Raw genomic sequence first — 26,578 nt, 5'->3', positions numbered from 1 at the left:
CCCATCCGCTCCCATCCAGGCTAGACCCCCTGCCTATTTCCACTCCCAGAGGAAAGGGTATACGGCGCTCGAACTTCAACAACTGTCGCCATTCCATTGTGGTAGATGGGTTTACACTTAAGTGCAGTACATGCGGGCACTTTCCAAACCATCTTAACGCTAAATGCACGGAAACGTGACTGCAGAGCTTTGCTGCCTAAAGAAAAAGGAATGCAAGATTTTTGATGTTCTCAGTGAGAAGCAACCAGACGTTTCATTTCTTACCGAGACATGGCTAGCGGAGACGTCGGCCCCTGATGTCCTAGACACACTACTAAGGACAATGGGATAAAAAGGCGAGACCGACGTGACCAGAGAGGCGGGGGCATTGCGAGTATTTTTAAACCCTCCCTAAGTGCTCCCACACTGAGACTGCTATTGCTAAGTGTGAGACAGCCCCTTTCTCGCTCACATTATCTAGGATTTGCACGCTAGCCGGCCCCCTAATCTACAGCCCTCCCGCATCAGCATCTAAGTTGACATCGCCTATTGCAGACACTATTTGGCAACTCGCCTCACACCGCGATAGGCTGCCTCTAGCTCACCTTGATGAAATTCGTTTTATTTATTTAATTGTTTACTTACCTCCAATTATCCATATTCCGGTTTTTAGTACCCCCACGCTGCCCCTCCTCCGCCCCGCCTTTCCGCCCCGCGGAACACCCTCCACGGGCCGCGGCTGCTACCGACCCTATCTCAGGGGAGGAAGTTGGCTTCGCTAACACCAACATTGAGAGTTGGATCAGTGAAGCGTTGGATTGCTCGCCCACCTTGACCGCCAGCCGACAACCACAGGCCCCCCCTCTGCTACCTGGTTTAATGAGGCCCTCGCGTCAGCTAAAAAGCTATGCAAACACCTTAAACGGGTAAGGCAGCTTGATTATAGGCAGACCAACTGCTCAAATCACAAAAAAAGTGCCGAAAAATTAACACAAGCTTTTTATATGCACAAAGAGAGAGAATTTTATATATATTCCTTACTCATCCAAAGAACTATTCTCTATACTTTACTCTTTGTCATCTCACAAACGGGTTTCCTCTATGGTAAGCCTTTCTGAGGAAAACTGCGACGCCATTGCAAAAAATGTATGATACATTTCCTCCCGAGACCAAGAATCTAATCGACCTATCGACCATTAGACACAACCACTCAATACAGCCTTATAAAGTTTACCACTTCTGCCACGGATGAACTGCAAAGTCTTTTCTCGCAAATCAAATCTGGCTCCCCATTGGACCCAGCTCCGCCTACAATTCTGCACCTAGGTGTGCCCTCTATCATGAATTACCAACAGAATATCGACCTTCAGAAATATCAACGCAAGAATATCGCAGTCAAGAATATCGACATCCTATCTACATTATGGTAAGTTCAAAAATATCGAGAAAAAAATATCGATGTCAAAAATATCGTTGTTAAAAATATCGTTTTTGATTTAAGTTAAAAATATAATGTAAAATAAAGTAACTAATCCATATATTTAAAATGAACATAGTTAAAAATATTTTAAAATGTTTAAAAACTATAAATAATATATATGTATTGTCAAAAAAATAAATATATGCATATAATATATAATATATATACTTGCATACTAATAATTTTTATTAATTATTATAATAACATATTTTTTTTAAATTATCATATAAATTATAAATACATCTATACACATACAACAATAATATAATTACAAATTAAATAAATACATATAACATTAAAAAATTACAATTATTTTTAATCTTTTTAAAATTAATTATATAGTACATTAACTAAAATATTACCAAAAAATAATAGATAGCGTAGGTAATAAAATTACTATTCCTACTCCAAACAGTGCAACAGTAGGGAAAATGTTGGAAAGTGTAGGGGTAAAAATTACCATTCCCACTCCAGTGAGTGCAACAGTAGGGAAAGCGCTGGATAGCGGAGGGGTAAAAATTACTATTCCCACTCCAGTGAGTGCAACAGTAGGGAAAGCGCTGGATAGCGGAGGGGTAAAAATTACTATTCCTACTCCAGTGAGTGCAACAGTAGGGATAGTGTTGGATAGCGTAAGGGTAAAAATTACTATTCCCACTCCTGTGAGTGCAACAGTAGGGAAAGTGTTGGATAGCGTAGGGGTAAAAATGACTATTCCCACTCCAGTGCGTGTAACATTGTAGAAAATGTAGGATAGCGTAGGGGTTAAATTAACATACCGTATTAATTAAAGAATTTTTGTCAAATAAATAACATATTAAAAATTAATTAACTAAAAAAAGAATAATAAATACCAATTAAATTATATTAATATTCACTTAAATAACATTAAATTACTTCCCACCCTTTCCCCCCATAAACACACGGCCCACTACACATAAAAAAGAACACAATTAATGTAATTGTCAGTTAATCAATTAATAAAAATTAATTACCAATTAATAATACATTAACAATAAATTAAGTAACAATGCCAATAAATAAAAAATAATGAATCAATTATAATTAATATAATTATAAATTACTGAATTATTAAAAATTAATTAATAATTAATTAGCACTAAATTAATAATCAATAGCAATAAATAAAAAATAATAATTCATTAATTATAATTAAATTACTTCCCACCCTTTTCCCCTATAAACCCACAACCCGCCACACATAAAAATTAACACAATTAATGTAATTATCAATTAATCAATTATTAAAAAGTAATTACCAATTAATATTAATTAACATTCAATTAATGATCAATAACAATAAATAAAAACATATTAAATAATTAATTATAATTAAATTACTTCCCACCCTATGCCCCTATAAACCCACAACCCGCTCTGATACTAAAACGCAAAATGTACTCAAACACAATTCCTAAACATTTAATACATATATTTAAAAATAATAAAAATACATTACAAAAAATGTTAAACATACGTATAGAATACATACTAAAATACATAACACTAAAATAAATATCAATAATATTAACAACTATATTTTTGCTAACAATATTACTTACTTTGATATAACTAACTCCGATATAACTAACTTTGATATAAAAAAAATATATATTCCTTACCTTAAGGTCGATATTCTGGTCACCGACATTCTTGACATCGATATTCTGTCCCTGCGATATTAAAAACTCGATATTCGTGTAGGTCGATTTAAAAAAAATCGAGATTTTGACTGCGCATCCTCATACCCTACCTCAGGCCCTTGATTTCATGGTCGCTTGAGCTAGGACAAGTCCCTCAGAAATGAAATCATGTCATTGTGCTCCCCATTCGTAAGAAACACGCTAGATCCTATGCTCTTGGACAATTTGAGACCCATCTCACCTTTGCCTTTCTTTTTTAAACTTCTTGAAAAGCAGATTAAGAAACAATTAATGCGCTGCATCGAATCCAATGATTTGCTTCCCCATCCCAATCGGGATTTAGGCGGCTTACTCTACGCAGTCAGCACTAATATTTACGGCTGAAGCTATGAGGCAAAAACCTTACAGAGGACAAACATCATCTTTAACAATGCAGGACCTCAGCGCAGTCTTCGACACATTGTCCCATGGCCTGTTGCTTCAGAAGCTACAGGAGTGCAGGTTGAAGGCAGTGCATTACAGTGGCTTGCTTCTTTCCCATTAGATCACACTTTCCAAATCGCTCAAGGCCCTTTTCTTTCAGAGACTCTATCTCTAACCCAAGGAGTACCCCAGGGCTCAATTTGGAGCCCTGCTTTATTTAATATTTACATCCGCTCCCTAGCAGAAATTAATGAGAGACACAAAGTTAAAATAGTGTCATACGCTCATGACACCCAGCTGATTGTGTATCTCTCCCAAACCAGGGAGGTAACAGTGAAGCAGCTCTAACCCTGCTTGGTGGAGCTGGCCTCTAGGATGGCTAAGAGATGTTTAAAGCTAAATGCCAATAAAACCAAGATTCTGATTATGGGTCAGTCCCCTTCTATCTGTACATCGGCCTAATGGACTGATGTGCAAGGTCAAGAATTTAGAGGCCTGGTTTGACTCTAAACTACATGTTGAGAACCAGGTCAACAGTGTGGTCGGAAAATACTTTGGAACCCTAGAAATTCTGAGAAAGACCTTGGACTTGCTCCCAATAGCATCACGGAAAACTGTAATTCATGCCCTCGTTACCTCTCAGTTTGATTACTGTAATATCCTATATATTGGAATAGCCAAAGGGAGTCTAAAAAAACTCCAGAACACGGCAGCCCGCTTGGGTCTCAATCTTCCTAGAAGGGCATCAGCCATGATGGCTCTCACCGCCCTTAACTAGCTCCGATTGGAAAAAAGAATTTGTTTCAAAGCTGTGTGTTTCTGCGCCAGAATCCTGTCCCAGAAAGGCCCTAAATATCTACGCAATATGATACAATCTTATCTTCCTTTGCTTCCATCTCAGGCTCGCTCCGTGACCTTCACTGGCTCAGGGTGGAGAACCGCATTACATTCAAAGTTATATGCACAAAATCAAATCTGGTACAGCACCTCAGTACCTGAATGCCTTAGTCCAACCTTACCGTCCATCACGCCTTCTTCATTCCTCCTCGCAGGATACATTTTCGGTTTCCAGGACCAGATTGTCGCAAATGGGCGGCTGGTCTTTTTCTTGCCTGGGCCCCTCTTTGTGGAATTCGCTCCCTGTGTCACTTCATAACGAAACCATCTATGCGAACTTCCGAAAATGTTTAAAAACGTGGTTATTCAATCAATAGTCTCTTTTCTACTCTGTTCGTGTCAGGCGGCGCCAGGAAAACTCTGGGTAGCTGTGCGCCTTATAAAATTAAATAACAATAACAATCTGAGATCTGCTAAGGCTCACCTAGTGTGATTCCCTGAGGCCTCTAGAGCCAAGCTAGGAGCTCATTCTTTCCTGCTAAGGCTAACTCAGTGTGATTCCCTCAGGCCTCCAGAACCAAGCTAGGAGCTCATGCTTTCCTGCTAAGGCTCACCTAGTGTGATTCCCTCAGGCCTCCAGAACCAAGCTAGGGGCTCATTCTTTCCTGCTAAGGCTCACCTAGTGTGATTCCCTCAGGCCTCCAGAGCCAAGCTAAGAGCTCATTCTTTCCTGCCAAGGCTCACCTAGTGTGATTCCCTGAGGCCTCTAGAGCCAAGCTAGGAGCTCATTCTTTCCTGCTAAGGCTAACTCAGTGTGATTCCCTCAGGCCTCCAGAACCAAGCTAGGAGCTCATGCTTTCCTGCTAAGGCTCACCTAGTGTGATTCCCTCAGGCCTCCAGAACCAAGCTAGGGGCTCATTCTTTCCTGCTAAGGCTCACCTAGTGTGATTCCCTCAGGCCTCCAGAGCCAAGCTAAGAGCTCATTCTTTCCTGCCAAGGCTCACCTAGTGTGATTCCCTCAGGCCTCCAGAGCCAAGCTAGGAGCTCATTCTTTCCTGCCAAGGCTCACCTAGTGTGATTCCCTCAGGCCTCTAGAACCAAGCTAGGAGCTCATTCTTTCCTGCCAAGGCTCACCTAGTGTGATTCCCTCAGGCCTCCCGGGCCAAGCTAGGAGCTCATTCTTTCCTGCCAAGGCTCACCTAGTGTGATTCCCTCAGGCCTCCAGAGCCAAGCTAGGAGCTCATTCTTTCCTGCTAAGGCTCACCTAGTGTGATTCCCTCAGGCCTCCAGAGCCAAGCTAAGAGCTCATTCTTTCCTGCCAAGGCTCACCTAGTGTGATTACCTCAGGCCTCCAGAGCCAAGCTAGGAGCTCATTCTTTCCTGCCAAGGCTCACCTAGTGTGATTCCCTCAGGCCTCTAGAACCTAGCTAGGAGCTCATTCTTTCCTGCCAAGGCTCACCTAGTGTGATTCCCTCAGGCCTCCAGAGCCAAGCTAGGAGCTCATTCTTTCCTGCCAAGGATCACCTAGTGTGATTCCCTCAGGCCTCTAGAGCCAAGCTAGGAGCTCATTCTTTCCTGCCAAGGCTCACCTAGTGTGATTCCCTGAGGCCTCTAGAGCCAAGCTAGGAGCTCATTCTTTCCTGCCAAGGCTCACCTAGTGTGATTCCCTGAGGCCTCTAGAGCCAAGCTAGAGCTCATTCTTTCCTGCTAAGGCTCACCTAGTGTGATTCCCTCAGGCCTCCAGAGCCAAGCTAGGAGCTCATTCTTTCCTGCTAAGGCTAACTCAGTGTGATTCCCTCAGGCCTCTAGAGCCAAGCTAGGAGCTCATTCTTTCCTGCTAAGGCTAACTCAGTGTGATTCCCTCAGGCCTCTAGAGCCAAGCTAGGAGCTCATTCTTTCCTGCTAAGGCTAACTCAGTGTGATTTCCTCAGTCCTCTAGAGCCAAGCTAAGAGCTCATTCGTTCTCCTTTTTGGCAGCCAAGGCCTTGAACTCCTTACCAGCCCAACTGTGAGTAGAATCTTCTGAAATATTGTTCAGGAACAAACTTAAAACCTGTCTGTTTAGGTCTCCCTAGCCAGTATGTCCATCATTGTTAACAAATCAATTTCTGTCTGCTACTCAGGATGAGACAGGTTCGTAGTGCGGGACACACCGTACGGTGTAACTAGACACTTCAGTCATCTCACTATTATTATTATGAATATTATTTCCAAAGCTCCTCAAGGATGGCACTTAGAGACCTACAGATAGGCAGGTAGCGGCTACAGCAGAGTAGATTCCAGATCATCTGGGCAGTTCCAGGAAAAGGCCTCTTGCAGCTTGCTGTGTTCCTGTAGCTTTAACCGGAGGTCAGTGTATAACCCTCAGAGTCCACTTCTTTGTCCTGGGCCCAAGAGTGAGAGCAGGTCCAGTCTTGAAGGCTCTTCTCGCGTCTCAGACAGTAGGCGGTCCTTCTTCTGCTCTTCTCAGGTCCAAGGGTGTTCTCATGAGAAACTCTGGGGTTGCCACCTTAATACCCAGTGGCAGCCGGTGGTGAAAGGCAATTCCTTTGTTCACTCCCTAAACCAGTTCTGGTCAGTTCATCCCTCTCCTATGGGTTTGGATCCAGCCTGGCTAGTGAGACGAAGACAAGGGCGGGCCTGGTGTCAGGCTCGTCACGGCAGCCTCTTTAAAGTGAAATCAGGACAGGTGCTTACAGGCACATGCATCAAAGTAGGATTTTGCGAGTCCTTTATTGCAATTATTACGGAATCGCAATTAAGGACTCGCAAAATCCTATGCATGTAGGAATTGCTATAAAAATAGCGATTCCTACACATTCCTTATTTGCGAGTCGCAAATTGCGAGTCGCAAATAAGAACTAATTGTGAAATTGCATTGCATACCAATAGGTCCTCGAAAATTGCTCATGCAATTTCAAGGGTGCCAGGGTGTCAAAAGGACACCTTGTTGCACCCCTTAAATTGATCTGTGCACATATGTTGCGCACACACATGTCCCAAGGGCATGTGTGTGTGTAACGTACAACTTTGAAAAATGCACTTTAGTGAGTTTTTCAAAGTTTCCGCTATTTACCATCTGGTATAATTTTGCGGTAAATAGCATGCACAAATAGTGAAATCACTATTTTGAAAGGCATCTTCCATTGCATTTAAGGAATCGCAATTTGCGATTCCTTAAATGCAATCTCAAAATATTTGCGATTTTTTTAATTGCAAGTGCATCGCAAAAGCTAATTTTTCGATCGCAAACAGACGATTTTTGCGATTCTCACCGTTTGCGATCGCAAAAAGCTTTGATGCATGTGCCTGTTAGTTCCTTCCCAGTCACCCTGTCTGGAAGACACACCCCCTCCATACCAAGTAGGGGTGGGTGAAGAATTCCACTCTGCTGGTGGAGTTTTGCCACTCTGCACGGAGTTCCACAAAACTCTGTGAAGTAACACAGAGGTGCCGATTCCGATCTGGGTAGGAGAGCACTCCAACCGAGTCGGATCCGGAGTGTATTCCGACCGAGCCGGACCCCTACAGTCCGACCGAGCGAGTACAATGCACACGTATGCTGCCGGACTCGGTTTGGTCGGACTCCCATAGAAGTCAATGGGAGCCAGTTGTACGACGCGTACATGCGCTCCCATTGACTGAATGGCTACGTCTCGAACAAGTGCGCCCCCTACAGTGGGTACGCATCGGTGCCATCCATGCCGAACATGCCTGTGTTGGGGAGACCCATGGGTCTCCCCCAGTGTGCGGGTTGTCTGGCTGCAGGTGTCAGGGGGTCCGACGAGGACCCCCGAATTCCGACTCCGGGAGCTTTTGCGAGCCGGACGCGCCGACTCGGTCGAGCTGTCCGATTCGAGCATCGTACTAATTTGGTCGAGAATCGTCTCCATTGCGCGCGACGGTTTGCGTGCGACCGAGACGGACGGATCGGGTCGGAGCCAGGAACAAGTCGGTCAGAGAATTTGTGCATCTTCGCATCGTACTTCGTCGTCCGGACCCGTGTACGGATCGGTCGGAATAGAAGCATCGGATTCGGATCCGCTACGGCCAAACCCGATTCGGTGCCCTTCCGACCGAGATCGGAATCGGCCCCAGAGTGGTGTTTTTTTTCTTGTGCAGCTCGCCAATGTCAAATTGGCGGTCGCTCGTTAGTTAAAAACATGTCCTCCTGGTGAGATTTCTCAATGTGGCGCTTTAAATCAGTGCAAGCAGCTCAACGTAATAGACTCTGCTTTTGCGGCACTTTGTGGCATTTCGCGGGGTAGAACTCCACAAACTGCCCAGGCCTAATATAAAGTCCCTTTGTCCACAGCCTGGGAAAAATACACATCTCACTCCAGGGAGCCAGCAGCGGTGAGGCAAAACCTGGATAATGCCAGTAAGGCAGCTTTGGGTTCAGGGAGTAACATAGAACTTTCTAAAAACATTAACTTAAAAATTCCACTTTATCATTAAGTTAATCTTTAAATAACGATTAAAAGAGTCTTTAAAATAGTTTCCTAGCTGCTCCTAAACTGAATTTAGCCCTTATTAAAGGTGATAGGGTAAACCAGTGTTAGCCCCGAGAGGCAAGCTTTGCCACAGTTATGTTAATGTTAATTAAACTTCTTAAGCGCAACGGTTACCCAAGGCTGTCCTGGCGCTGAGCACTGCCTAAATGGCTGTCAAAGCTGTGGGGGGGGACTATAAGGTAAATAACCAGGTTTTTAGTCCCTTCCTGAATTGAAAACCACGTTGGATGTTTTTCATGTACAATTTTAAATGTGCATGTCCTTCTTTTTAAATGCCATAAACCATACGTTCATATTAAAAAGGATGATCTAGGACTGGCAAGAGATTTAAATCGCCTGGTGGAAATGTCAGCTTGAAGCTGCACTACAGACTGAAAGGGCAGGACTGATACCTGTTCTACAGGGCTTCATTCGTGGGTGGCACAATTAGTGCTGCCGTCCATTAGCAGTGTTTAATGTATAGGACCTTGACACATGTACTACCATATACTAGAGACTTCTAGGGTAAATAATGTACCAGTAAAGTGAATACCAATTTTACCATATGTGAAAGGGAGAGCACCAGGGGGCAGATTTATAATAACTGGCGCATCCCTGCATATCAGCAGGGATGCGCCAGTTATTATGCGCCACAGCTGCGCCACCATGGATGCGCCGCATTTATAATGCGGCGCACCATGGGGCAAAAACGGCACAGATGCGTGACGCATCTGTGTCGTAAAAGTGGCGCATTGCTGGAGTTGCGTCGCAAGCGCGACGCAGCTCCAGCAATGCTCTGGGGGCCCTATCTGTACAATGCTGCGTCAATCCTTACGCCTGCTTCAAGCAGGCGCAGGGTTTTGACGCAGCATGGGCCTAAAAGTGACTGAGTGAAATCTTGTAGATTTCACTCAGCCACTTTTAGGAGGCGTTCCTGCGCCGGATATTCGCCCCCACCTGCCCTGGAACGCCTACATGTGGCGCAGGGCTTTACAACGTGACGCATCTCCCAGATGCGTCACGTTGTAAATACCCCGCACCATGGCGCAGGATTTGCGCCGCTGCTGCGTCACAAAAGTGACGCAACGGCGGCGCAAAAGTGGCGCAAGTGCAACATAAATCTGCCCCCAGGTCTTTACCTTTCATTAACAGAGGTTAAGTCCCCAAAGGAAGGGAAACATCTGGGGTGACCATGCAGAAAGGCCAAATTTCCACCACTTTTTCTGTAACTTTCACCCATTCCATGACTTATCTCTTCTGAAGCCACTTCTCATCTTTACAGGTTTGCTCTTTAAACCGTTCTGTCTTCTCAAGGCCCATGAAGTTCAGTTCAGTATACAGTTGTGAGGCAATCTATGGATGCATGGCTGGTACTAGGGTCGGTGGTGTCGTTAGCGCAGAACCACAGACCGCAAGCAGCACCCTGGGGGAGGGGGGCACTTAAGTCTTTTTCTGATGGTCGTAGACTAACAGCAGTCTCATTGACAATCTCACATTGGGTGTTGTGTGTTCTCTCTAGCTCATTCATAACTCTGACATACATGACCCATCACCACTGACCTGCCTGACTCCTCTGGCTGCTCTCAAATCACAACTAAGCATAAATTCCAACCCATCTTTGGAAGATCACTAGTTCTTTGCTCTCATTTCAAAACACTTAGGTGCCGATTCCGATCCGGGTCGAAAAGCACTCCGACCAAGCCGGATCTGGAGTGTTTTCCGACCGAGCCAGAGTCCTGCAGTCCTACCGAGCGAGTACGATGCGGCCGTATGCTGCCAGACTCAGTTCAGTCAGACTCCCATAGAAGCCAACGGGAGCCGGACGTACGACGCGTACATGGGCTCCCATTGACTGAATGGGTATGTCTCACGCAAGGGCACCCCCTACAGTGGGTGCACGTCGGTGCAATCCGCACCGTACATGCCTGTGTTGGAGGGACCCTTAGATCCCCCCCTGTGTCTGAGTCGTAGGGCTGCGGGTGACAGGGGGTCCGACGCGAACCCCCATAGGCAACCACCCGGACATTTTGTGAGCCGGACATTCCGGCTCGCACAGGCTGTCTGACGCGTGCATCGTACTGGCTCGGTCGTAAATCGCATCCATTGCACGCCACGGTTAGCTTCCGACCGAGACATACGGAGCGGCTCGGACCCGGGAATGACTCGGTCAGTGATTTTCACGTAGCTCGTATCGTACTTGCTTGCTCGTACAGCTGTACGATTTGGGCGGGAAACACGCGTACGGCTCGTAGTTTTTCCGGCCAGATCGTGCTCGGTGCCCTTCTGAACCGGATCGGAATCGGCCCCTTAATGTTAAGGACTTGAATATAATGTCCAAGCAGAGCTTTTTTTTTTATGTCCAAGCAGAGTTATTCTTTCAAGAAAAAAATGAATTTTTTTATTAAAAAAAAGATAGTATACCCAAAAAGTTTAATTCATTATGTGGTGCAGTCATTAGTCTGAATGTTTATCCTACTTATTACTGTCACAATGGATCAAAATATGTTCTTTCTTGTCTTTATAGCGTGGCGACCCTCTTTGGTATCCCTCTGGTGAGTACGGTACATTGTTCTCTCACTAACTCAATCTTTTTCTATTCTTCTTTCATTTTCCTTACCCTTCTCTCTCTGACACTGCCTTCTTCCCCTCATGTTATTTCTGATTTCTCTATACATGTTTTAACTATCCTCCTACACTACCTAGACTCTACGTATTACCAGCAGGAAGGAAGATAAAACATTTTTGTTGAAAAGGGGAACACATCTAGCGCAATTGTCTTTCCCAAAGGTTTTGTGTTTTTCTTTTTGAGCATTTCACACTTGTTTCCCTTTCCTTTTCTGGGGCTTGCACTATTCATTTTCTTTTCTATTAGTTTTAGTTTTACTCTTACCATTTTTACTTACTTACTGTTCACCAAACATCAAATCTTTATTTGCCTGCGAGTCCACTTGCACCCCATCCCATCACCAGTCGTGGGGCTGCTGCAGGTATACACTAGTTCCCATCTCTGGGATTCTGTCCTTCTTGCCCTGCCTTCAGCTGTGTCCCTCTGTTCCACTGATGTTAGATTCTCTCCACTGTCACACAGGATTCTTTCTTCCTCAGGTCAGTTGGCGTCTTTTCTCGGTCTGGGCATTTCCTTTGCCCAATGTGGGCTCCTATATCTTGTGGCTGCTGTTGCACTTCTGGTGCTCCATGCCCCCTCTTGACCTCTCCTTCCTTCCCTGTGTTTCTTCTTTCTATTCTTCACACCTCCTCTTGTTCTCTCCGTCCTTGACTCTGTTTACTTCTCCCCTTCTCCATGTCTCTTGTCCTCTCCTTCCTTGCCTTTGATTCCACTTCCACTTCACTTTATCTCCTCTTGTCCTCTCCGTCCTTGTCTGTGTTTCCTCTTCCTCTTCTCCATGCCTCTTGTGCTCTCCTTCCTTGCCTCTGTTTCCCCTTCCTCTTCCCTTTATCTCTTCTTGTCCTCACCTTCCTTACCTCTGTTTCCTCTTCCTCTTCTCCATGCCTCTTGTCCTCTCCTTCCATGCCTGTTTCCTCTTCCTCGTCCCTACATTTCCTATTGTCATCTCCTTCCATGACTCTGCTTCCTTTTCCTCTTCCCTTCTGCTCCGCTTGTCCTCGCCGTCCTTGTCTGTGTTTCCTCTTCCTCTTCTCCATGCCTCTTGTCCTCTCCTTACTTTCCACTGTTTTCTCTTCCCTTTCATCTCGTCTTATTCTCCTTAATTTTTTGTTTCCTCTTCTTCCTCTCTGTGCTTCCTCTTGTCCTCTCCTTTCTTGCCTGTGTTTCCTCTTCTCCATGCCTCCTCTTGCCTTCTCCTTCCTTGTCTGTTTCCTCTTTCTCCTCTCTGTGCCTCCTCTTGTCCTCTGCTTCCTTACCAGTGTCTCTGTGCCTCCTCTTTCCTCTCCTTCCTTGCCTGTTTCCTCTTCTCCATACCCCTCTTGTCCTCACCTTACCTGTCTGTTGCCTCTTCCTCCTCTCTGTGCCTCCTCTTGTATTCTCCTTCTTGTCCATTTCCTCCTCCTCCTCCTCCTCCTCTCTGTGCCTCCTCTTTTCCTCTCATTCCTTGCCTGTGTTACCTCTTCTCCTTCCTTGCCTGTGTTTTATCTTCCTCTTCTCCTTCCATGCCTGTGTTTCCTCTTCTCCACGCCTTCTATTGTCCTCTCGTCCTTGCCTGTGTTTTCTCTTTCTCTTCTCCACGCCTCCTCCTGTCCTCTCCTTCCTTGTCTGTTTCCTCTTCCTCTTATCCATGCCTCCACTTGTCCTCTCCTTCCTTGTCAGTTTTTGATTCCTCCTCTCTGTCCCTTCTCTTGTCCTCTACTTCCTTGTCTGTGTTTCCTCTTTCTCTTCTCCATGCCTCTTGTCCTCTCCTTCCTTACCTCTGTTTACCCTTCCTCTTCCCTTTATCTCTTCTTGTCCTCACCTTCCTTACCTCTGTTTCCTCTTCCTCTTCTCCATGCCTCTTGTCCTCTCCTTCCATGCCTGTTTCCTCTTCCTTGTCCCAACATATCCTATTGTCATCTCCTTCCATGACTCTGTTTCCTTTTCCTCTTCCCTTATGCTCCTCCTGTCCTCTCCGTCCTTGTCTGTTTCCTCTTCCTCTTATCCATGCCTCCGCTTGTCCTCACCTTCCTTGTCAGTTTCCGATTCCTCCTCTCTGTCCCTTCTCTTGTCCTCTACTTCCTTGTCTGTGTTTCCTCTTTCTCTTCTCCATGCCTCTTGTCCTCTCCTTCCTTGCCTCTGTTTACCCTTCCTCTTCCCTTTATCTCTTCTTGTCCTCACCTTCCTTACCTCTGTTTCCTCTTCCTCTTCTCCATGCCTCTTGTCCTCTCCTTCCATGCCTGTTTCCTCTTCCTTGTCCCTACATATCCTATTGTCATCTCCTTCCATGACTCTGTTTCCTTTTCCTCTTCCCGTATGCTCTGCTTGTCCTCTCCGTCCTTGTCTGTGTTTCCTCTTCCTCTTCTCCATGCCTCTTGTGCTCTCCTTCCTTGCCTCTGTTTCCTCTTCCTCTTCCCTTTATCTCTTCTTGTCCTCACCTTCCTTGCCTCTGTTTCCTCTTCCCGTTCTCCATGCCTCTTGTCCTCTCCTTTCTTGCCTCTGTTTCCTCTTCCCTTTCATCTTGTCTTGTTCTCCTTCATTGTCTGTTTCCTCTTCCTCCTCTCTGTAGCTCCTCTTGTCCTCTTCTTCCTTGTCTGTTTCCTCCTCCTCCTCCCAGTGCCTCCTCTTGTCCTCTCCTTCCTTGTCTGTTGCCTCTTCCTCCTCTCTGTGCCTCCTCTTGTCTTCTCCTTCTTGTCCATTTCCTCATCCTCCTCCTCCTCTCTGTGCCTCCACTTTTCCTCTCCTTCCTTGCCTGTGTTCCCTCTTCTCCTTCTTTGCTTGTGCTTTCTCTTCCTCTTCTCCTTCTATGCCTGTGTTTCATCTTCTCCCTGCCTCCTCTTGTCTTCTCCTTCCTTGTCTGTTTCCTCTTCATCCTCTCTATGCCTCCGCTTGGCCTCTCCTTCCTTGTCAGTTTTCTATTCCTCCTCTCTGTCCCTTCTCTTTTTCTCTCCTTCCTTGGCTGTGTTTCCTCTTTCTCTTCTCCATGCCTCTTGTCCTCACCTTCCATGTTTGTTTCCTCTTCCTCGTCACTACATCTCCTATTGTCATCTCCTTCCTTGCCTCTGTTTCCTCTTCCCTTTATCTCTTCTTGTCCTCGCCTTCCTTGCCTCTGTTTCTGCTTCCTCTTCTCCATGCCTCTTGTCCTCTCCTTCCTTGCCTCTGTTTCCTCTTCCCTTTCATCTCGTCTTGTTCTCCTTAATTGTCAGTTTCCTCTTCCCCCTCTCTGTAGCTCCTCTTGTCCTCTCCTTCCTTGGTTGTTTTCTCCTCCTCCTCCTCTCTGTCCCTCCTCTTGTCCTCCCCTTCCTTGTTTGTTTCCTCTTCCCCCTCTCTGTGCCTCCTCTTGTCCTCTCCTTCCCTGCCTGTGTTTCCTCTTCTCCATGCTTCCTCTTGTCCTCTCCTTCCCTGCCTGCGTTTCCTCCTCCTCCTCTCTGTCCCTCCACTTGTCCTCCCCTTCCTTGTCTGTTTCCTTTTCCCCCTCGTTGTGCCTCCTCTTGTCCTCTCCTTCCCTGCCTATGCTTCCTCTTCTCCATGCCTCCTCTTGTCCTCTCCTTCCCTGCCTGTGTTTCCTCCTTTCTGTGCCTCCTCTTGTCCTCTCCTTCCCTGCCTGTGTTTCCTCTTCCCCCTCTATGTGCCTCCTCTTGTCCTCTCCTTCCCTGCCTGTGTTTCCTATTCTCCATGCCCCCACTTGTCCTCTCCTTCCCTGCCTGTGTTTCCTCTTCCCCCTCTCTGTGCCTCCTCTTGTCCTCTCCTTCCCTGCCTGTATTTCCTCTTCCCCCTCTCTGTGCCTCCTCTTGTCCTCTCCTTCTCTGCCTGTGTTTCCTCTTCCCCCTCTCTGTGCCTCCTCTTGTCCTCTTCTTCCCTGCCTGTGTTTCCTCTTCTCCATGCCTCCTCTTGTCCTCTCCTTCCCTGCCTGTGCTTCCTCTTCTCCATGCCTCCTCTTGTCCTCTCCTTCCCTGCCTGTGTTTCCTCCTCTCCGTGCCTCCTCTTGTCCTCTCCTTCCCTGCCTGTGTTTCCTCTTCCCCCTCTCTGTGCCTCCTCTTGTCCTCTCCTTCCCTGCCTGTGTTTCCTCTTCCCCCTCTCTGTGCCTCCTCTCGTCCTCTCCTTCCCTGCCTGTGTTTCCTCTTCCTCCTTTCTGTCCCTCCTCTTGTCCTCTCCTTCCTTGTCTGTTTTCTCCTCCTCCTCCTCTCTGTAGCTCCTCTTGTCCTCCCTTTCCTTGTCTGTTTCCTCTTCCTCTTCTCCATGCCTCCTCTTGTCCTCTCCTTCCTTGGATGTTGCCTCTTCCTCCTCTCTGTGCCTCCTCTTGTCTTCTCCTTCTTGTCCATTTCCTCCTCCTCCTCCTCCTCCTCTCTGTGCCTCCTCTTGTCCTCTCCTTCCCTGCCTGTGTTTCCTCTTCCTCCTCTCTGTCCCTCCTCTTGTCTTGTCCTTCCTTCCCTGTATCTCCTCTTCTCTCTCGCTCATGTTCTTTCTCTGTTTTCTTCCCTTTGAAGGTTGCCTCTGTTGCTGGAGCCCTTACTCAGATCCTCCCGTCTGTAGATCCGTAAGTATTCCCATGTAATTCCTGTGTGATTCTTATGACGTCTCTCTCGTGTGCTCTCTCCACCTCTTCTCTCATAGGTACTTGCCTCAGTGTCATTTTTTGTGCGTCCTGGAGAAACACGTTCTATGAGGGATCCTCTTCTTAACAACTTTCATTTCCAAAAATGCAGTTAAACAGAAATAGTTGAAATGTGTCTTTCTAGTGGCTCCATAAATCCTTATTATGACGCTGGGCAGAGAGAGATAAAGTCAGAGAGGTGAGATAGAGACAGGGTTTACTTCCCCAGGGGGCCCTTGTACGTTGGGGGGCCTGGGCAGTTGCCTCCTCAGCCCATGTCTCAGAACGTCTCTAGTGTGGTTCATGTCCTATTACTTACCAGTAATCTTCATTACTCCGGGTCCCGTAGTCCTCAACACCTTCATGACAAGTGAGATTTACTATCTCACCTGCAGAAAAAAAGAACGAAGGAATGCTGGACCTACCCTCCCCCTCCCACTGGGAGTACATAAGGCGTACTGGTCCCAGCATTCCTCCTGAAATACCAAGCCACAATGAAGGCCGGAAGACAGGGAGGGAGGGAGGGAAGTCATGACGGTGTCAAGGACTACGGGACCCGGAGTAATGAAGATTACCGGTAAGTAATAGGACATTACCCCCAGGTCCCTACGTCCTCGACACCTTCATAACAAGTGAGAAATACCAAAGCAGACACCGGTATTCATTCCAAAAAACACAACAGACCGCCAGGACAGAAAAACAAACCCAGAGATTTATTGGAGACAAAAAAAATAAAAACATCAGGAGCGAACAGAGCTCAACACCCCAAACGCAAAACTCCCATCATCCCCCAACAGATTGAGGAGCCGATAATGTCTGATGAAAGTATTAGAAGAGGCCCAGGTGGCAGCTCTACAAATCTCAGAGAGAGGAACACCCCGAACCTCCGCCCAAGAGGCAGCCACCCCCGTGCAGAACGGCCCTGAACCCCCACAGGAGGAGGAGACCCAGACAGAGAGTAGGCCAAGGAAATGACTTGCTTCAGCCAATGCCCGATAGACACAGAAGAAGCCTTACCCCCACGGGCAGCAGCCCCAAAGGAGACAAAAAGGGAGTCCAATTTGCGAAACACCGCCGTGCGATCCAGAAAAACGCGCAAAGCCCGGCACACATCCAACAAGGACCACCGGGGACCACCAGGATAATCCAAAACAGAGCCCAAGGCAGGCAAGACCAACTCCTGGCACCTGTGAAATTGGGAAGAAACCTTCGGCACAAAAGAAGAATCAAGGCAAAGCACCACCCCACTCTCCGTGAAGGACAAGAAAGGCTCACGAGCCATCAAGGCCCCCAACTCCCCAAGACGACGAGCAGAGGTGACGGCCACCAGAAAAAACACTTTGAGAGTAAGAAACTTCAAATCCACATCAGATAAAGGCTCAAAAGGCAGATCGACCAACACCCGAAGAACCAAGGGCAAATCCCACAAGGGAAAGGAAGGGCGAGGCACAGGACGAGAAATAGAAAAACTGCGAAGCAGACAAGAAACCAGGTCCTCAACATCCGAAAGATTCCCCCACGGGGAACAAAACGCCCGAACCGCGGCCCATTGGGCACGGAGAGTGGACACAGCCAAACCCTTCTCGAAACCCTCTCACAAAAACTGCAGCACAGCCTGCAAGGAACAGGACAAAGGGGACAGGCACAACGCCGAACACCAACGACCGAAATTACCCCAATGTTGATCATAAGACTTGAGGGTAGACGGCCGCCGGGAACGCTGAAGGGCCAACGCTAAATGTTCCGGGAAACCGCGCCGCCTCCAACCCTGCCTCTCAACCTCCACACCGACAGCCGCAATCGGAGAAAAGGCAGGGACGGGGAAGACCTCAGCGGAGATGGGGAGAGGGGAAGAAACCAGGGCCCCATACCGCCAAAAGACGAACCGTCGGGAACCAGGACCTCCGAGGCCAAAACGGCAGGACCACCACCACCTCCCGATCCTCCTGACATAAACGGGCCAGAAATCAGGGGACCAGAGCCAGAGGAGGAAAGGCATACAGGAGACGGGATGGCCAAGGAATCGACAGGGCGTCCACCCCCCAGCAACCCTCCTGCAGAAACCGGGAGCAGAAGCGAGGAAGCTGTGCATTGTGCCGGGAGGCAAAAAGGTCCAGAAAGGGAAGCCCAAACCTCCCGCACACAAGCCGAAACGCAACCGGGGTGAGAGACAACTCCAGAGAATCCGGAAAGCAACGACTCAGGACATCCGCCACACAGTTGTCCACTCCCCGATTGTGAACTGCAGTCAGAGACAGCAGATGGCCCTCCGCCCAACAAAACAGGGGAACAACCACCGCATTCAAAGAGGCCGAACGAACCCCCCCTTGATGATTGAGATAAGCCAGCGTCACCATATTGTCGGACCGAACCAACACGTTCCGACCGAGCAACAGTTCCCGAAAACCCATCACAGCCCGGGACACAGCCGACAGCTCCCGCCAGTTGGACGACCAGCGGCTTTCCAGGAGGGACCAACGACCCTGAAGGGACAGAGACCCCAAGGTCACACCCCACCCCAAGGAACTGGCATCTGTCGTCAAGACTAGAGAAGGGGAAGACTGCAGAGGCAGACCACGAGACTGATGGACCCTCACCGACCACCACAGAAGAACCGGGAGGACCAAAGGAGACACCGGAATAAGAACAGGGGATCCCAGAGAGACAGGAGGTACACCCAAAGGGGACACAGATGAAATCGCGCCCAGGCTACCGTAAAAACAGTTGCCGCCGTCAGACCCATAAGACGCAACCAAAGGCGCACCGGAAAGGCACCCCCCACCCTGAAACGCTGAGCAAGGGACACCAACGTCACAACCCGAGGTTCGGGGAGGAACACCCGGTTCAGATCCGAATGGAAGCGGGCCCCAATGAAAACCATGTCCTGAGACAGCGTCAGCTGACACTTGGGGAAGTTGATCAGGAAACCATGGGCCCGCAACGCTGAACACACCACCTCCCGGGCTTCCAACAACAGGACCCGAGAGAGAGCATGGACCAACCAGTCGTCCAAGTACGGGTACACCATCACCCCTTGGAGATGAAGCCACGCGACCAAAGGAGCCACCACCTTCGTAAAGACTCTCGGAGCCGACCGAAGATCGAAGGGCAACACCATGAACTGATAATGATGCCCCAGAACACAAAACCGCAGAAACCGACAGGACCGCGGATGGATCGGAACATGGTAATACGCATCCTGAAGATCCAGGGTACACATTAAGTGACCCGGAAGCACCAAAGGAATCACCCTTTGCAAAGTCTCCATGCGAAAAGGAACCCTGGTCACCCACTTGTTCATCGCCCTCAGGTCCAAAACCAAGCAGAAACCCCTGTATAAAAGCCCTCTCCCATCTCCAAAGCAGGAACCTCCTGAACGGCACCCTTCCGAAGAAGATCCACAATCCCCTGAGAGAGATGAGCCGGCTTCAAACGGCACGAAACCCAGGGAGTCGGCCGAACCCCGGAATCTGGAGGAGGAACCGAAAACTCCAGAGCATAACCCAGGCGAATGATCTCCAACACCCAGGCGTCAGAACAAGACTGAACCCAGGCCGTCAGGAAGAAGCGCAGCCACCCTCCAGCCAACAACCCGGGAACCCCCGCCAAAGAGTCAGGAACGCGGCTTGGCAAGCGGAGGAGATTTAGCCTTACGATCCCGACCCCGGCCAGAAGCAAACCTTCCCTGGCCTCTCACAAACTGTCAACGAGAGGCAGGACGAAAGAAAGACTTGGATTTAGAAGGGACAGGAGCAGAAGAAGAGACCTTAAATGAAGAAGAATGCTTCTTTTCCTTAAACAGTTTATGCAACTTGGCCTCCAATTCCCCCCCAAACAACATAGTACCCTGGAAAGGCAAACGCAAAGCGCACGCCTTCTGGGCAGAGTCGGTCTTCCAGTCTTTAAGGACAAGACTGCGACGAACCGTCACACAAGCCCAGACGAACAGTGCAGAAGCACGCACCACGTCAAAGGAGACATCGGACAGGAGCTCTACCTGACGCTCGATATGCTCAAGTAAACCGGAACAGTCTGTGGCATTGTCCAACGATTGATATAGCGACTTCAGGTCAGACAGCAGAGACTGAGAAACATATGTCCCATAGACGCCAGCCCTCAAGGCCAGGTGTGAGCCAGAATAAACCTTCCTGAGCGCAACATCAGCCTTCTTATCGACAGGATCCTTCAGCACGGCGTCCTCAGCTAGGGAAGTGCGCCCCACCAAACTAGCCACAAAGGAGTCAATAGGGATAGAATCTGGAAGGTCCGAAGCCATATTCTGCAAAGGATAAAGCCGAGCCATGAAACGCGGAATCAAAATGCGATGAGGATCAGCCCACTCACGCTTCAGAACATCTCTAATGAATGGGTGGACAGGAACATCAACCGTGGCAGCACTCTGAAACTGACGTAACAAAGGCCCCCTAGAGGTACTCGGAGCGTCCTCGTCAGGGAACCCAATGTTCTCCTTAACATGCTTCAGAATACCCGGCAAAGCGTCCTTGTCCACATATTTGCCCTTCAAATCACCGTCCCCCGACCAAGCAGACTCATCGCCAGAAGAGTCAGAAGAAACCGGAGCAGGGCACCTGCGACGGGACCCAACATCACCCATCTCTGTCAAGGTCTCACGAATCAGGCGCTTAATACGCGCATCTCCACCACCGTCATGGCGTCGGGACCTGGCAGGAGAAGGAGACCTGGAATCATCAGATGAGGAAGAAGAAGAGGAAGACCTCTCCCGATGATGCCGCTTCCTAGAACGCTTCCCCATGGCAGCAGAAAGCACCAAACACAGCCAAAATCAAGAAACCTCACAGCAGAAAACCGCTATGAGGTACTCACCCCACCGGCCCGTTTATAACGAGCAGCCCACAGCCGGGAACATCGAGGCGCCTGACATCCATCCCGCTGTCAAAAACCGGAAGTCAGGCAGGCCAAAAACCGGAAGGGGAAGGAAGCCGCAGCCAATCCTGAAGCAGCAAACTGGTTGCGCCCCCTAGCAAGCCCGGCAGGCCAGGAGGGGCAGCCATCGGGCCAGAGGAAAGCCAACGCGGTATTACCACCAGCCTGCGCCACTCCCCCCAAGCCCGGCAGGGAGGGAGAGGCCTCCGACGAAGGACCGCCGACCGAAGATCGAACCAGCGGCCTCCGTGTAAGTACATATCCAGCAAAGGGCAGGAGCGCTCCCGCTCCCGCCACGTCCTCACACCGTCAGCATGACAGAAAAAAAGAACAGGAGGAATGCTGGGACCAGTACGCCTTATGTACTCCCAGTGGGAGGGGGAGGGTAGGTCCAGCATTCCTTAGTTCTTTTTTTCTGTCGGTGAGATAGTAAATCTCACTTGTCATGAAGGTGTCGAGGACGTAGGGACCTGGGGGTAATGCACCAGAGCCTCCAGGCCTTCTACATGTCCCCCTATTTGAGTTTTTTCTAAATACACTGAGCCTCCGGTCTTTACTGTTGGATGCAGAAAAGGTGTCTGAGAGCGAGTCCCTGTTAAACTTTATTCCTTCTCGTGTTACCAACTTGACACATTTAACAAGTCCAGGGCCCCCACAACAGACTACAAAACATAGACTACAGCAGATAACATCTCAGAAAGAGAGGCGGCTGCCCACTAAAGCCCCCAGCTGGCATGGGAGATTGTGGTTAAAAGTCTACCTCAGATGGTACAGTGAGGAGGGGTTGGGATGGTGAATGCAGCAGCTCAGCTTGGGAGGGTTTGTAAACTTTAGTTTTTATGAACAAGGCAAAACCAAACAAATGAGCCTTCTACAGCACCCTTTGTCCATCAGTTGATAAGTCATTCTTTGTTGTGTATTTTTAAAGGAGTTTGACTCTGAATATGTTTCACAGACAGGTTGAGTATATTTTTAACTTAAGGCATGAGTATTTATTTTACACTATTACATATTTAATGTTTGTCTGAACATCTTATTTCTGTTGGAAGAATGATGGTGTTTATAATACAAAGGTCATGTTTTGCAACATGGCTGCTGAAGTCTTTGAGATGCTTTGTATATGTTCTTCTTTCTAACATAATGAACTGACTATGACTGACCATCCAGAGACACCGGGGGTGAAAGGGCACCAGTGTCAGCCACTGATGCCCAAGCAGCCCAGGGGGTCTTGGACTTAGACTCAATGGACTCCCTTTGGGTCCTCCAGCCAGGCACTGGGGACAGGAGACTGGGTCATTCTTGGCCCCCAGGGAAGACACAGGGGCGCCTCTAGGAGACACCTAAAGTCAGTTCTACAGGGCCAGCTTCTCTTTTATTTAGGCTTTGAACCTTTGACTACTTTTAAATAATGTTGAATTTTGTGGCTGGTGCAGAGAGTACATTGTTGAATGCAGTCTCTGCATACTGAACCCCCAAACCTATCAGCTAAAGCCTTTGATCTTTTACTGAAAAAGACTTCCAAGTATAGACAATGCCCCTTCTAAAGAGGACGCAACCAACTGGCACCATATAGGGCACAGCTGACACCAGCCCCTAATGTTAAACCCAGATCTGTCACCCTGCTCTCAGGAGCTGCAGCTGGGATTAGGGTCGGTTCTCTAGTCCCGAAGGTGAGGAGCCCTCTGGGGTTTGATTCCTGTCTGTGTTTAGAGTGTGCACCATGTGTTAACATATAAATAAAGTCAGCTTAGAAACTTACAAATGTCTGACTGTTGGAATGATCCCAGCTGTGAACACTGGACTGACACATTGAGAACATTGCCTGTGAAAAGGCAGTCATGTAGGGGTTATCCAACCACTGGCAGGTGCTAAGCAATCTTTATTGTTATTTAAAACCATAACAATTTTACTGCTTATGTCAACTTTGATTCAAAACATTTAAAATAAATTCATCAAGCCAATATATACCAATGTGATATCACACAGTTATAAATCATCTTCAGTTGTCAACACTCTCTCAAATCCTGCTAAATGGTGTCTAAAATATTGGCAGGTGCTACAGCAGCCTAACAAATCCGCAGGAGTTTGGGCCTCTTCTCCCCTTTGAAGACCCTCCGGCCATATTTAGAGATCTTTTGGGATCTCTGTAATTGAAGTGCACTTGTGGTTAAGGCAACATTCATATATTTATGACACAAAGAGGGGTTATTTTCATGTTTGAGCATTTTCATGCCTGAAAAAATAATGATGGTTAAGCAGTAATTGTAAGAAATTGGATTATTGGTTGGGGTGGTCTTAACCCTTCTCAAGCAACAACCACAACCTTTGTCATGGTGAACACAAAAGGTCCATGAATTAACCGGTGCTTAACCCTCTACTAGGCTGGCAAAAAAGCAGTCAGGTTTAAGTTAAGTATGTATGCAAAACCCGCTCCAATTTAGAATCATAGAGTAAAGTTTAATGAGTAAAATGACACAACCAAAACAAACGAAATCCAATCTGTAAATTTCTAATTTCTAATTCTAATTTAAAACATTTATAGAGCGCAGCGTACACCGAACGGTTTCTTGGCGCTGGTGGAGGGTGTTGGCAGCAGAGGCAAAATAGGAGCCTATGGGAGAGCAAGGGGGGGAGGTTTAGCAGGGAAGGCCTGTTTAAACAGAAACGTTTTTAGTTCCTTGCGAAAGGGCACATAATGAGTAGCCGCGCGGAGATTGTCAGGGAGGGAATTCCAAAGAGTGGGGGCCAAGGTAGAGAAGTTGGTCCCTCCCCACTTTTTACGTCTGAAGCGTGGGATTTGAAGGAGGGACTTGGAAGAAGAGCGAAGTTCTCTGGTGGGAACGTATTCTTTTATTAAAGAAGAAATAAAGGCGGGGGCAGTGCCTTGGCGGGCCTGAAAAACCGTGCATGCGGTTTTAAAAAGGGAACGTTCCTTGACAGGGAGCCAGTGAAGCTCCCTGAGGAGGGGTGTGGAGTGGTGATAGCGTGGGAGACCAAAAACCAACCGAGCAGCCTGGTTTTGGACCATCTGGAGCCTCCTCAGGCTGTATGCTGGTATGCCGTTGTAGAGGGCGTTGGCGTAGTCCAGCCTAGATGTTACCAGAGCGGCCAGGATCATTTTGAGTGCCTGGGGGGAAAAGAAACGGGAGACAGTGCAGATAGTTCGGAGGGTGAGGAAACAGGAGGAGACTACAGAGCTGATTTGAGAGTGGAGGGTGAGCTGATTGTTCATTTTGACCCCCAGAGTTTTGACCGTGGTAGAAGGAATGGGGGCGGGACCAAGAGAGGAGGGCCAGAAAAGAGAGTTCCAGGGTCTGGAAGAACCCCCGGTGAGAACCAACTCGGTTTTATCCGGGTTCAACTTGAGATGGTTGTGGTTCATCCAGTCCCTGATGAATGTCATGGTGGACTGGAAGCTAGAGACAGAGGCGGAAGAGGAGGATAAGTCAAAGATGAGCTGGAGGTCATCCGCGTAATTGTACACGGTAACCTCCAGCTGCTGGAGGGCGAAAATGAGGGAAGAGATATAGAGATTGAATAGTAAAGGAGACAAAGAGGAACCCTGGGGAACACCACAAGTGACGGGGAGTGGGGTGGTTGTGAAGTCACCCAGCCGGACCGCCTGGGTACGGTCCCTCAGGAAGGAGGAGAGCCACACCAGGGCTGATCCCTCAATTCCAGCCGCCTTGACACGGGACAATAAGATGGTATGGTCCACCGTGTCAAATGCGGCGGAGAGATCGAGGAGTACGAGCGCCTGGTGTTTGTTGTGATCCATACCCTTCCTGAGGTTGTCAAGGACTGATACCATGACTGATTCAGTCGAGTGCCTGGGTCGGAAGCCAGCCTGGCGGGAGGCCAAACCCCCATTGGCCTCTACGTGGGCGCTGAATACCGCGGTGACATGGCGCTCCAGCACCTTGCCCAGATAGGGCAGCAGGGAAATGGGGCGATAATTGGCTGAGATGGACGGGTCAGCGCCAGGCTTCAAAGGCTGTAAAACCCAAATTATGAGTCACAAGTTAAGGCTGACCACGATGAAGAGCAGTTCAGATCCACGAGGTGGACTGGGCCCGGTCTCATCTTACCTTCGAACTTGAAGAAACGTCAAGGAAAATTTCCTGAGAAAATGAGGGCTCTACGCAGCAGATACCGTTTCCAATAGACCTGGCGTGCTGAACAGGAGGCTCTAATGCAGAGAAGAATGTAGTGTTAGCTATTAGCAAGCAGGTAGGTCCTGGCCAGTTATCGGGCAACTTTTTGATGGAAAACTTTCCAAGTCCCAAGTTTCAGCTTTTGGCTGGAGAAGAACTATTATCACCACTACTATCACCACTATTATCACCACTTCCAAGGGTGCAGGACTGATTGTGCATCCCTTCAGGAGTCAGGCCATACTTGAAGGACAGGGCAGGTGCTGGGCTCTGGAGCTTGTGATGTCTCTGTAGCTCATACAGGAGGCCAGTCAACTATCTCTTGGAGTTACTCAGGTAGTCCTGGGATTAAGTAGAAAAGGCAGGCCTCAAGCACCACGGCAGTCCTCTGGTATAAGCAGGGCAGTCGAATGAGGTACAAGGCAGGCCTCAAGCACCACGGCAGTCCTCTGAGGTACAAGGCAGGATTCAAGCAGCACGGCAGTCCTCTGGTATAAGCTGGGTAGTACTCTGAGGTACAAGGCAGGATTCAAGCAGCAGGGCAGTCCTCTGGTATAGGCAGGGCAGTCCTCTGAGGTACAAGGCAGGGTTCAAGCAACAGGACAGTCCTCTGAGGTACCGGCAGGATTCAAGCAGCAGGGCAGTCCTCTGGTACAAGCAGGGCAGTCCTCTGAGGTACAGGCAGGATTCAAGTAGAACAGCAGTCCTCTGGTACAATCAGGGCAGTCCTTTGAAGTACAAAGCAGTCCTTCTGGGGTCTTCCACAGGCCCAGTTCTGAACTGAAAAGTTGATCTCAGGGTCCAATATCTGTACCTGGTGTCACCATTTGAAGTGGGACACACGGCTAGACTACCTCTCATCTGGGTCAGTAACCTTTGTTCCTTGTCCTTGCACAGGCTTTAAGAGTGCTAAGATGACAAACGGCTGCTGTCAAGTTGCTTTTGAGAGTGCTGGAGGCAGATGTCTCAAGTGTAAGTGGGGCAGGGAACTGCTCCACCCCTCCCATCCTGGACAGAATTGTGACTTAAAATCCAACTTTGCCATTGAAGTTAATTTTAAATTAAAATTATTTTTAGACTAAATCATACTACCAAATTCCAAACAAAAGATTGCACCAATTAAATGTAATAAGGTAACCCAATGTTTTCATATGGGAAAGCTAGGCCTCACACTAGTGAAAAATGAATTCGGGAGTTTTCCATCACCAGGACATGTAAAACTTAAAAACCCATGACCTATTGTTTAAATGCAATGCATCCTGTCTTGTGGCATGTTTAGATCTTAGATATATGTATTAAAAAGAGAGAGTTAGGACTGGCAAAGGTTTTTTTGCTGGTGGAACTGACAGTTTAGAACTGCATACAGGCTGCAATGTCAGCAGGAGACATACTTTAAAGGGCTGCTGAAGTGGGTGGAACCATTAAGTATAATATTATTATTACT

General features: G+C 48.0%; 1 protein-coding gene across 1 annotated transcript in view; it reads left to right on the top strand.

The window, feature by feature from the left end:
• Positions 1-26,578, top strand: part of LOC146829945 (nicotinamide N-methyltransferase-like) — an 81,790-nt gene that overhangs the window by 30,248 nt on the left and 24,964 nt on the right. The window contains exons 3-4 of the mRNA XM_085604209.1: positions 11,401-11,428; positions 15,969-16,018. Coding sequence (XP_085460335.1) covers positions 11,401-11,428; positions 15,969-16,018 — 78 coding nt within the window. The remainder of the gene's footprint in view (positions 1-11,400; positions 11,429-15,968; positions 16,019-26,578) is intronic.

The sequence above is a fragment of the Triturus cristatus genome, chromosome 5_1, assembly GCF_964204655.1.
Source record: "Triturus cristatus chromosome 5_1, aTriCri1.1, whole genome shotgun sequence".
Taxonomy (NCBI): Eukaryota; Metazoa; Chordata; class Amphibia; order Caudata; family Salamandridae; genus Triturus; species Triturus cristatus.
The sequence above is the reverse complement of the archived record's forward strand: the minus strand, read 5'-3'. Positions and strand labels throughout refer to the sequence as shown.